The following is a 12,967-nucleotide window of genomic DNA, read 5'->3' on the forward strand; positions in this document are numbered from 1 at the left end:
GGAAAAAAAAACTTGAGGGAAGGGAAAGGGAAAGCTTAAGGGGAGATCGACAGAGGGGAAAGAAGAGAGTTTTGGGAAGAGAAAGAAGAGAGTTTAAGAGAGAAAAGTAACAAAGAAATTAAAAGAGAGAGGAAGTTAGAGAGAATAAGGACAGAGGGACCCAACTGAGAAGGAGATTCCAGTGAGGTGAGAACTCCTAGCTTTGATTTTGTTTTCTATAGCACAGTACTTAACTTTAGGATGTTGTTCATAAGCTTAAATTTCTGTTTGGTTGAAAATTTGTGGTACATAACAGAGTAGTAAGAAGGGAGGAGAGGTATTTTGTGTGCCATGTGCTGCGCGCGTGTATTTTGGAAGACAAAAATTGAGGAAGAAGATGAAATAAAAAGAAATTAATGACATCACCAGTGAATTTTGGTAAGCACTCTAATGTACTGTAACATTTCTCAAAAGAAAGATTGGAGAAAGTGAGAGTGAAATGGCCCCTATTGAAAAGAGTATAGTCCATATAAGAGAAATGCTAACGCTGCACGGATTCAAAAATGGCCAATTTTAGCAATAATTGGTCGAGGATATTTTAGTTAATTTTGTCAAAATTAATTTGGTAATAACAACCTATAATAGAGGAGAGATTTATACCAATGGAAACCTAGAATGAATATAAAGTTTTCTAAATCAAGATGTCCGTTGAATGTAGGACTTGCAGCAGTCAAGGGAAAGGATTAACCTGAGCTAATGGACTCATCAGGTAAGTAAACTCATTTCTAAAGTAGCTATATAAAAAGTTTATTATATGAGTTCGTAAGAATCCGTTTGGGTTTGTAATTTTAAAAAGTGCAATTTAAAATGACGATTTCAAAATGTACAATTTAACAAAAAAAAAAAATAATAATAATTTTTAAAAATGCAATTAAGCGTTTGGCAAAACCGCAGTTTAGCTTTTAAAATTGTAAATTAGCCTTTAAAATTCTGCATTATCAAAAAAACACACTTTTAACTAAGATTTAAAAAAGGAGATTTTCTGTGTTTTCAAATCGCAAATTTTAAAAACGTAGTTTCCGAATGATTTATGTTCTGTAATTTATATTAAAATCGCACTTATTGTCTATAAAATCGCTATCCCAAATGCACCATAAATGAAAATATAAATTTTCTTAACGAATGAAATGATATAATTATCTTATATGATGTGAGCCCAAATTGCATTTTATTTGTCATGTTATGTCTAACGCCGAATAAATAAAAATAGGGATATTTTATTAATAAATAAGATAAAGAAATACGTCATAAAACACTTTAAGAACTAAGGGTGCGTTTGGAATTACGATTTCGCAAAGAAAAAAATGCAATTTTAAACCAAATCGCAGAAAATGAACCTTTTGAAAACTACGTTTTTAAAAAATTGTGATTTGAAAACGCAGAAAAGTACTTATTTAAATCGCATGCAATTGGATATTTTTTTGAAAACCCAGTATTTTAAAAGGCTAACCTACGATTTTAAATGCCAAACTGTGATTTTGCCAAACGCTTAACTGCGTTTTTAAAAATCATTTTTTTAGATCGCACATTTTAAAATCGCTATTTTTAAATCGTACCTTTTGAAATCGTAAACTCAAACGAACCCTAAGTACGGCTTGATCCGATAAGTCTCGGGTCAATTGAAGTTTAGAAATTGACCAAGTTTTCTCTAAAATGGAGAAGTATCACGTAAAAAGTATGTGTACCGAAGGAACATTACATGGAACTAGGGAAGATTTTTTGAAGCGTTAGAAATTGAGTTACGGTGGATTTTTGTGAAAAATAGGGACACTGCTTTTCTTGACATGTTTGTAACGTGTGGAGAAATCAGGTGTGCTTGAAAGATGTTTGGAGAAATACTTGAGAAAATTGTGGTTTCTTGAACTGGAATGCTATATGAGTATGCTCAGTTAGACCATTTAAGCAAGCTTTATTTGAAAATTGAGGAATAATTATTCCTTTCAAAATTGAGAGAAAAAAATTATTTTTCAATTCAAAAAATAGCCATTCCTTTGGGAGCAATGGAAATGGGCCGAATGATTGTTTCAAGTATTAGATTCTTATCATATATTCTAACACTAAATCTATTATATTTTATATTTTTTTTTTTTATTTTTATAAAAGTTTTTTTTAATAGAATAATCATTTTGTAACAAACATAACCTAAGTTAAAAGAGGCCGCTCGAAAATTTGGTGTGTACGAAAATTTGTCTGTCCGACAACTTTTGAAGCATTCTAGTTTTGAAAGTGATGAAGTTGGCGATGGATATATGAGAACAATTGAGCTTTGCTGACCTCTAAAAAGATGGTGTGAGAATTAGGGGTGGGCAAATTATCCGATTATCGACTACCGAAAATATGCCGACCGCTACCGAACTGACTTTGACCACATACCGCCTACCGATTAATTATAAAATCGAAATTCGAAATTAAAAGAGTTTTCGACTTTTCGACTTTTCGGGTCGGTCGGTAATCGGCAAAATGGTTTTTTCAGTCGGTTCCAACTTACCCGACATGACCAAGGCTCAGTTAGTTTTTTAACAAAACTAACAAAACGACGCTGTTTTGAACACCTATATAATCTAATTTTTGGAAACCCTATTCACTCCATTTGACCTTCACCCTCAGCTCAGACCCATAGCGTTGTCTCCCCCCAAACCCAGAATCAGAAATCCTAGCCCGTTCGCCCCTCCGGCCTCCACCAGTTCAGCCGTCCGCCCCTCCATTTAAACGTCTTTCAGATTCCATGCCTTTTGATTTCTTTGCCTCGGTTAACTTTCCCCCTTTCCCCCAGCAACCAAACAGGCCGGAAGTACTGCGTTTGGGGGGTTCATAAAGCTCATTCACCTGCCATGGCCCATTCACTTCTCTTCCATTTTTAGCTTCTCTACCAAACTCTCCCTGACTCCCTCTGGTTGCTTCTTTGCAAACCAGGCACAGCAATTAGCATAAATGATAGATCTATGTCGTTTATACTTTTCTCTGTTTTTTGATTTATGAAACTCTTTGTTATCGTTTTCCGACTGATTTAGATCCTTGTAGTTATTGTTATTACACATTTCACATAATTTTATTTTATTTTATTTTCATGTTTTGAGTTTTACTCAGTCTTTCTGGATGTTTGCATGTGTTTATGCCTTTATGGGCATATCTGTATGTGTTCGTATTACCAATTCATTCGACCGACTATTACCGACTTTCCGATTTTCTCGATTTATCCGACAATTTCGAAATCAAAGTTTAACAGAAAGATGTCGGGTAATTATCCGACTTTACCGACAAGGGCGGGTCGGTGTCGGAAATAGACTTACCCGATACCCACCCCTGGTGAGAATCTTCTTCCAAAGTGTAGAGAAGTGCAGCCATAGGAATTAGGAGGTAGAAAACCACTGCCAGTAGGGTGGCATCCTCCTCCAACGTTAGCATTCGTAGGAGTAAGAGGCTTTTCTAAAGTAGCCTTATTCAATTTTATTAGTCAAAATGATAAAAAAAAATTATTTTTATTTATTTTAGTCATTTACTTTTTGAAAGTACCCGACAACTTAATTATTCTAACTATCCACTATCACTATTTCATTTAAATAATTTTTTCTAAAATGAAAATTGTATGTGATAAATAAGAGAAATAAAAAAAGAAGAAATAGATGAGAGAAAAAATTTTAATAGGTTTTTATTGTTTTGGGGTGTGAACAGTGCTCACTATTGTTGGTGAGCACTATTCGCCCATCAAAATTTTTTTACCAATTTTTTTTTGTTTTGAAAGGTTTTTACCAAATTGTTGAGACTATTTATAACTCATTTTGGACCAATTCAATAAATGACATAAATTTTCGACAAATCTGTTTGTAGAAAATTTTATACAAATCATATCTAAGATTGATATATGTCCCTTGGCATGTAAGAAACACATGTTATTTTAAGAGAAAAGCTCATTGCACAACAGGTTGTACACAACCACTCACATTGGTGAGGCCCATGTGAGTGGGTGGGTCCCACCAATATGAGTGGGTTGTGTACAACCTGTTGTGCAAGTACTAGTTCCCTTATTTTAATAACATGTGCTTTTTATATGTTTTTTTATTAATGCTATTATAAAACAATGTCAATTTTTGTTTTTTATAATAGCATTAATAAAAAAACATTTGTTTCTCACATGCTTAAAAGATGCGTATCACTTTTATACGTGGGCTGTAAAAAAATTTTTACAAACCAATTTGTAAAAAAATTTATGTCCTTCATAAAATTGGCTCATCTATTTTGGTGACTCTATTTAAAATGCTATAATTAAGGATAAAAATAGAATGATTTTAAGAACATACTTAATAAATCTAGAAAATATAAATTTCAAAACTATTTATATTATGAGAAAACAAGTTATAAATCTAAAAATAAATTATATATATTTTTCAAATGTCAATTTTTATTTTTAATTTAAATTTATAATTTTTTCAAAACACAGTTCCTAGGCCCAAAACACATGGAGCGAGGTCATTGGCTTTTCTATTCCGTGCTAAATAGGACCCGCAGTAGAGTACAAAAACTTCCTCAGAGTTGGCGAAGCTTCATCTCCGCCATTGCTAGACCTCTTTTATCTCTGTCTCTCTGTCTCTGTAAAATTTAGAGCTCGAAACGGAAGATTCAAATCAATGGCGACAAGATACTGGGTGGTCTCTCTTACGGTTCAGAACTCAGCATCTTCTCATTGGAACCGATTGCAAGAGCAAATCTCCAAGCATTCCTTCGACACTCCTCTCTACAGAGTACTCTGCCCACTCATTCACTTTCCCTTTGCCAGATCCGTTTCTCTTTTTCGTTAATTTCTTGCAATTACACTTCAATTATTATTATTATTTATTATTATGCTTTAATCCTTTATCAAATCAACTTTAATTTTGGCAGTTCAATATTCCTAATCTCCGTGTTGGAACCCTAGACTCTCTCCTCTCCCTCAGCGATGATCTCGTAAAGGTAATTCCTCCGACATCTGAATCTAATTTCGGAAAAGAAAATGATTAAAATTTTACAGTTTTTTTTTTAAAAAAAATTTTAATTTTAATTTTATTATTATTATTATTATTTATTTTATTCATGTAAGGTATTCCTTATTATTTAGAATTCAGATTTTGTAAGTTTATGTGTACGGATTATGTTGATTCATAGAATCTGTGATTTATTCCGCGTAGTTTTGTGGCAATTGAATTTTGGATTGCCAAAAAAAAAGTTTTGTGGCAATTGAATTTTGGAGTTATGTCGATGGAAATGTGCAGTCAAACAGTTTTGTAGAAGGAGTGTCGCACAAGATCAGGCGTCAGATCGAGGAATTGGAGAAGGTATCGAGCGTGGAGAGCAATGCTTTAACCGTGGATGGAGTACCAGTTGATTCTTACCTCACTAGGTGAGTGGAATGGCAATATCTGTAAAATCAATAAGATACTTTTCTTGGGCTTAGATTTTTGGTATTTTTGCAATTGTTAATGATCTGTGTGTCGATATTATGGAAAAGGTTTGTTTGGGATGAAGCAAAGTACCCAACTATGTCGCCCCTGCGGGAGGTTGTGGATAGTATTCATGGTCAAGTGGCAAAGATTGAAGATGATCTCAAGGTAATTAACGTTAATGTCCGGTTGATTTGATTGTTGGTTATATGCTATTTGTAGGCAGATAAAAAGAACAATTTCGCTTGCTAGGAAATATGAATCCTTGACAACAGTGTATAGTAAAGATTTTAAGATCAGAATTTAAGTGGAAATTTTAGTTTCTCTATGATGAGCCATGTGATATTATTCGATGTTTATAGTGAGCTCTCAATTCACTGTACTTGATTATATTATGCGCATTTTGTTTTCTATTTAGCTTATAATATGTGACTGCTGCCAGTTGTGAATCTCTTTACTGTGGGGAGTATTCCTTAGCTGGATGAATTTCTTGTGTCAGATTGTTGCTCTTGATGAGTGAAGAGGACAAGAATGAATAATAAGATAACCAAAAATAGGAAGGGTAGATGTCTATAAACAAAGCCTAGAGAACTGCAATTGTAAAACCAGGATATATTAGGGAATGGTGGGCCTGTTGGAATTCCATATCTGACAATTAACTTACAAAATCTTTCCCGCAACTCTTCTTGGTGTGTAGGAGCTTTTATTCTTATTAGTTTGTAAAAAACTTTGGGTCTGTTTTATTGGTAAATTTCATACGTACCTTTTGGTTCTTCTTGAACCAACAACCTCAGCTTCCTTTTGTTCTTATGGGGCCAGAAGTGCCATTTATGTTAGAGCTCATTGCATTAGCCTTTGTGTGTAGGATCTTGCTTATGTGGTTTTGTTACTGTTAGGAAAGTCAAGTGTTTGAGTGACCTGTTTTCGGCTATGAAATTCTGTCTTACTTGTGCACTCAACTATGCAAATGCAACTGATTCGTGCTAGGGCAGACCTCCATTGTTGGAGGTTATGAACAAGGAGGAGCATCGAGAGTGTCATCTCCTGACACCTCATGATAAGTTGAGTGGAGTACATTGTTGGATGAATGTTTGTTTCTTGAAATAATAACAATTAATACGATGAGAATAGCGGTTTACTTGTATATTCTCATGGTTGTATGGTCTATGGAAATGACTGGCTATTTTTTTTTTTTGGTAAGTAATTGTAATTTTATAAAAAACAGCGTAAGGCGCCCCTAGTACACACGGAGTATACAAGAAGTAACAGCCTTACCACCGACCCGACAAGGAACAGCCCACAAAACAACCCAACCCTAAGCCCCTAAAGCTCACAATCTTCAATCATATCCCACCTCCTATGGTCCTCATCAAGGGCAGAGAGGAAAGCCATAGTTCTATCCCCCTTATCCCCAAAAAACATAGAGCACGCCAAGGACAGCTCCAAAGGAGAGGTAGCCTGGAGACCACCCGCAGAATTGAGAGGGTGGGCGCTTGAGAAACTACGATCTGCCTGTGAAAGAGAGGAGGAGCTCGACTCAAGAAACCCCCGCCTGAGAAAACCCACATCTTCATGATTTCCTTGACCCACCACCGGCTTTGGCTTCCTCCCTTTACGTTTGTACTGAATAAGAGGCTTGGACGTGGGTTCTTCTAGGGAAGAGGAAGGGAGAATCCTCCCTTCCGGCGAGCCCATCACAATGGAAACTTGAGAACCCAAGGCAGAAGTCTCCGACCCACGCCCTAAGTCCACAGGATCAAGAACTTGTGGAAAAAGCTTCCGACCAGCCTCTGAGGAAGCCATAGAATCCGTAAAAATAGCCCCAGGATCTGTCGACAGCAAGGTCACCAGCCCAGAAGACACTGGAATAGAAGAGGGAGACGCCGGAACAGAAAATAACGGCGACGCCGAACCCGCTACCTCAGAGGCATCTGACGAGGCAATCTCCATACTCCCAAAAGGAGAACGAACTAGAAACATCTCTGGCGTTGACACCGGCTTGTTACACGACGGACGGGGAACACTAGATTTCGGCAGAAAGCAGGCCATGCGAAAACCAAAACGTTTTCGACCTAGCCCAAACCCGAAAGACTGTTTCATCGGTAACAAGCCTTGGTGTTTAAGACCCAGAATGGACCTAGAACCCCGGCCCAAGAATATCCCAACCACTCGGCCCAAAGCCAAGTAAAACCTATTCCGCATGTTTTTCCACGTATACAAATTTGAATTCAAATTAAACCCCTTTGCTGACGCCACCTTGCCTCGAGCAGAACACCCTGGAGAACTCTGCTTGTCCAGCGGACAAAGGGACTTGCCCAGGTCCGGCGGATCAACCGGAATGGACTCCAGAAGAGAGCAATCCACCGCCGTGCAAGAATCCTCTGGGATATCTCTTCTCAGAATCGGAAAGAGATCAAGATCGCACGGCTCCTCCAGCGGCGCCCTCATCCTGGACTTCTGACCACCCACAACTGGGACCGAACCCGACCTCAGCACTTCCGCATACGAAAGGCCAGTACCCTTAGAAATCAAACCCGCTCTTGACCCATCCTCCTTCCCATCTTTCTTAACCATCGCAGACGATGATCGTTTCCCGCATCCCACCATGTCCGAGAAGAAGTCTGAGACCTTTCTCAGCTCCCCGGAGAATTTATGCCAACACCATCCTCCACGCCCCTCAGGGATTCGAATGCTCCCTCTCCGACCACCCAACCCGAAAGCTGTCGCCTCTAAGAACCAGCCAGCTTTGTTGCTATCTCTCCGAGCGATCAAGAGTTTCGACCCTTCTCTAAAAGACTTGACAAAGTCTTGATCAGCCTGGAAGCCCAAAAGAACTTCCAATATCGACGCAAGCCAGACGGCACAATGGGTGCTCAGAATGACCTCGCCAAGAAAATCTTTTATTCTCTCCACCACCCGTAGCACCGATGCCCCCTCCACCACCGAGAAAACAAAGGACTTCGACTCAACAATAAAGCTCTTCTCCATCGCAAGAAACCCCCAAAACACAGATGGCCAGCCCACAGGAGATTTACATCTTCGCCGAAGCAGAATACCACCCAAGAATGAAATCCGGAGATTTACATCTTCGCCGAAGCAGAATACCACCCAAGAATGAAATCCACCGGTTGATGCCCTTACAGTCGAGAACGAACTTACAGCTAGAATAATTATGATATCATGAATTTTATTTCACTAACATGGTTATATAAAATTTCTTGCTGGACCATCTGGATTTGGTTGTTTAGATGCTCTGCTACGGTATGGATGTATTTATTTATTTTTTAATGTGACTGGCTGCCACCTTAGGCAATCCCAGAATTCATCCCCCACTTAGATAGATTGTGTAGATATGTTATATTGCTTTTTTCTTTTCTTTTTTTGTTTCTTTTTTTTTTTGATGAATCAGTAAGCATTTTCATTCAAACAAAAACTGCAATTACAAACAAAGGTCTGACTAGACCTATCAAAATAACAAAGCTCAAAAACTACTCTGCTTCAAAACAGATAGAGCTAAACAACAAGAGAATCTAAAATCAAAACAAGACTGATTCTGCTATATTCCAGACATGACAAAGAGAAACATTTACTCTAGTAATAGGGAACTTCCCCTTCCTTGATATGTTATATTGCTTGCCAAAGAAGTAAAGCCGGTGAACCACTTGTTTAGATTGAATTGAATAATTTGGGGTTAAAGCTTTGTCTCTTATGTTAGGTTCGTGTTGCTGAATACAACAATGTGCGGAGTCAGCTTAATGCTATAAACCGAAAGCAAAGTGGAAGGTGCAATTTTTTTTAATTGCTTCCTCTTTTTTTTTTCTTTTTTTTTTTGCTCCCAGTTTGGTTTCTTTGCTGACCTACCTTTCTCCATATTTCAGCTTAGCTGTGCGGGATCTCTCAAATCTAGTGAAACCAGAGGATATAATTACCTCAGAACATCTAGTGACTCTCCTCGCAGTTGTTCCAAAGTATTCACAGAAAGACTGGTTGGCCAGCTATGAGACTTTGACTAGCTATGTGGTGAGATTTATTTTTTCTGGCTATGTATTTCTAATTCTTGTTACAGCCTTGACGATGTTGGTAGAGTGGTGATTTAGAACACTAACTTGTTGACCAAATGGCACTGGTTCACTTTAATTGATCACCTTATCTGTCATATCTTCTATTAACTCTCAGGAATAGTTATACTCGCATTGTTTCACCTTTTGTTTATTTGGATCTTACCTCAGTCTGATTAATCAAGCTAAGCTCTTTCAGGTCCCCAGGTCCTCCAAAATGTTGTATGAGGATAATGAATATGCACTTTATACTGTAACACTCTTTCGTCGTGTTGCAGACAATTTTAGAACAAGTGCACGTGAAAGAGGTTTTCAAGTGAGTATGTTGTACAAGTTCTACGTGCTTATTGATTAATAGATGTCTCAACAATGAATCTCCCCCATGTTGTTTAAAATTTATATCCTGGCTTGCTAGTTTGAACTATCTGCAGACCAGAAATGCAAGAAGAATTTGCTGCAATTTGCCAATTTCTTCTAATTTCAGTGTTTGACATGGTGGAAGACATCTAATTGGTTGTTTTTTGTTATTTTATCATGTGATTCAGGTTCGTGATTTCGAATATAGTCCGGAGGCACAAGAGAGTCGGAAACAGGAGTTAGAAAAACTAATGCATGACCAGGAAAGTTTGAGAAGTTCTCTTTTGCAGTGGTGCTATACCAGTTATGGGGAGGTATTTTTCTTTTTGTTTTATCTGTCTTTAAGATGCCTATTTATCCAACAATGTAGCCTACCGGCCTATACTGGTCAAAATCTTCCAAATTGCTGCTTTGAATTACAGTTTTTTAGTGTTGCTGTTAGTTCTATTACCATTGTTAGAATTGTACATTGTTATTATGCTCGTTATAATTATTTTTGTTTTGCTCTTTCACAGTAAGGGTGCGTTTGGGATTGCGATTTCGTAGACAATAAGTGCGATTTTAAACCAAATCGCAGAACATAGATCGTTTGGGAATTGCGTTTTTAAAAATTGCGATTTGAAAACGTAGAAAATCTGCTTTTTCAAATCGCAGATAAGATGGTGCTTTTTTGAAAACGCAGAATTTTAAAAGGTAAATTCGCGATTTTAAAGGCTAAATTGTGATTTTGGCAAACGCTTAACTGCGTTTTTAAAAATCACTTTTTTCAAATCGCACATTTTAAAATCGTTATTTTAAAACGCACTTTTTGAAATCGCAAACCCAAACGGACCCTAAGTGTTATAATTTGCTTTCATACTAATCGGTTTCTTGCCTGTAGGTTTTCAGCTCCTGGATGCATTTTTGTGCTGTACGTGTTTTTGCAGAGAGCATTCTGAGATATGGTCTCCCGCCGTCTTTCTTGGTATATAGACTCTCTTGTTCGTTCATGGCTTTCCAACCAAGCATTTGCTTTTTCACTGAGCATGGCTTGTTGAAATGATTTCAGGCGTGTGTTTTAGCTCCGTCAGCAAGAAGTGAGAAGAAAGTACGCACAATCCTTGAAGGGTTGTGTGACAATGCAAACAGGCAAGTGTCCCTAAACCTTTGCCTATTTTTTATGGCAGAGAATGGGTGAACCTCAATTACGTGGAAAAAATACTAGGGTCAAGGTCGAAGTAGCCTCCTTAGCTACCTGGGGCAATGCCTTGGTGTAAATAAATGAACTCAAGATACATTGTTTACTAAACTTACAAGACCGTTTTATCTGACACGGTCACCTAATTCAGTGGTCCTAGGAGGGTTACACCACGCTTCATGGTCAAGAAAGATTGGAAGGCTGTGAAGAGGTTTACTGTTTAACATTTTGGGAATTTTTTGTTGAAAAATATTCTTCACATTGTACCTTTTTTTTGGGGGGGTGAGATCAAGTTATACAGTGACTAAATACTTAGGATGAGACTGAATGTAATTGTTGTATATCTGGAAATTTGGTTCTTCTGTTCGTTTGTGCATCTTAATGGTTTTTTTTTTTTTTTTTTTTTCTGATTAACATTTCCTGATATTTTTACATTGATGTATAACTGCAGCACATACTGGAAAACTGAAGATGAAGTTGGAGGAGTGATGGCTGGTCTGGGAGGTGATGCTGATGCCCATCCATACGTTTCCTTCACAATCAATCTCATATGATCAGTGCTGAATCTGAGTTCCTTGTCTGTTACGAAGTCCTATTCCGATGATTCCTCTGGACAGCAATAAGAAATGGACAGGATTCAGTGAGTGTATATTAGGTTTAGTATCCTAATTCTTTGGTTGTTTAGATAGAGTTTCAGCTTTGGGAGTTTAATCGAACGAGGGTGAAATCCGTGGGGAAGGTTTGGTCCACAGGAATTTGTATAAGATTTATTTTACTAACTTTCAGTATCTTGCATTTGAAAAGCTTCAAAATAATGCTTTTGGTGTATTTCTATGATTATATGATATTAATTATTTAAAGATGCAATCAATTCTTGCCATGTACTACTTTTATTTGCCATTGATTGGGTTATGTTCCGACGTTATATTGATGAAATGTTTGGTTGATTGACAGCTCAAATTTTCGAGGTTTATCTGTTTTAGTACATTAATCTTTATTGTGATTAGTTACGTGTATATATATATATATACTGTAGTAAGTGGAAAAGGATGGAAAAATAATAAAAAGAATGATTATACAATTACCTATTTATTCTTTCCGATATGTTGCTATTATATTTATTGTATTTTGAAGCGAAAAAAGATTGGTAAACTTGTAAAATTGTTTTTTAATATTGGGATTATTTTTATGGGCTTTATGGATATATTTTCAAAAAAAATCCTTGTTCCTATTAAGATATGAGATGAATATCAAACATGTTTTTGGCTTTTCAAATTTTGAAACAGGACATATTAAGTAAAACAATTGTTGTTACTTTTAACAATGCAACCAAGAGATATCTCAGTTTACTGATTTTTTATTTATTTTATTTTATTTTATATTTTTTTTTTATCATTACTAAAATGGGAGGAATATTCGGAAAATGTCCGTGCAAGCTAATAGAAGAGATTCATCTATAGGTCAAACTTGCGCTGATCCTTGAGCAAACAACCCACCATGCAGAAGATTAGCCTCAAGAGAATGATTTGGAGCTTGAAATACAACTACTTTTTCTAATAAATCTGGTAATTTGGAGGGACACAAGATCCTTTGCTTCCCTTCTTTTTCCCCTTACTGAGAACTTTCTTTTCTTGATCCTTTGCTTCCTTTCTTTTTTTCTTAGTGCGACTGGAGAAAAAGAGAGGGAGATTTATTAATGTCTATTTATATTCACATCAAGAATGGCTCTTTATTTTCGCATCCAGAAATTAAAAGATGCCAAGAGCTTCCTTGATCTATATGATGATAGATGCTGAAAGGGCTAAGAACCAATAGTTCATTACCCATCAAATTTTGAGTCCAATCATTTCACTTTAAGAATACCAATTACTATTCTAACAAAGTGACCATGAGAATTAAAGGATAAGCCCTGAAACAAAAAA

At 36.8% G+C, this 12,967-nt stretch overlaps 1 protein-coding gene across 1 annotated transcript; it reads left to right on the forward strand.

Moving 5' to 3' along the window:
• Window positions 1-4,562: 4,562 nt before the first annotated feature.
• Window positions 4,563-11,925, forward strand: LOC133860075 (V-type proton ATPase subunit C). Its single transcript, XM_062295722.1, has 11 exons — window positions 4,563-4,778; window positions 4,918-4,986; window positions 5,286-5,413; window positions 5,522-5,621; window positions 9,169-9,236; window positions 9,332-9,473; window positions 9,711-9,827; window positions 10,057-10,182; window positions 10,749-10,832; window positions 10,917-10,996; window positions 11,497-11,925. The coding sequence occupies exons 1-11, from the start codon at window positions 4,665-4,667 to the stop codon at window positions 11,597-11,599; spliced, it is 1,131 nt and encodes a 376-aa protein (XP_062151706.1). The 5' UTR covers window positions 4,563-4,664; the 3' UTR covers window positions 11,600-11,925.
• The last annotated feature ends 1,042 nt before the right edge of the window (window positions 11,926-12,967 follow it).

This window comes from Alnus glutinosa, chromosome 2 (assembly GCF_958979055.1).
Source record: "Alnus glutinosa chromosome 2, dhAlnGlut1.1, whole genome shotgun sequence".
NCBI classification, from domain to species: Eukaryota; Viridiplantae; Streptophyta; class Magnoliopsida; order Fagales; family Betulaceae; genus Alnus; species Alnus glutinosa.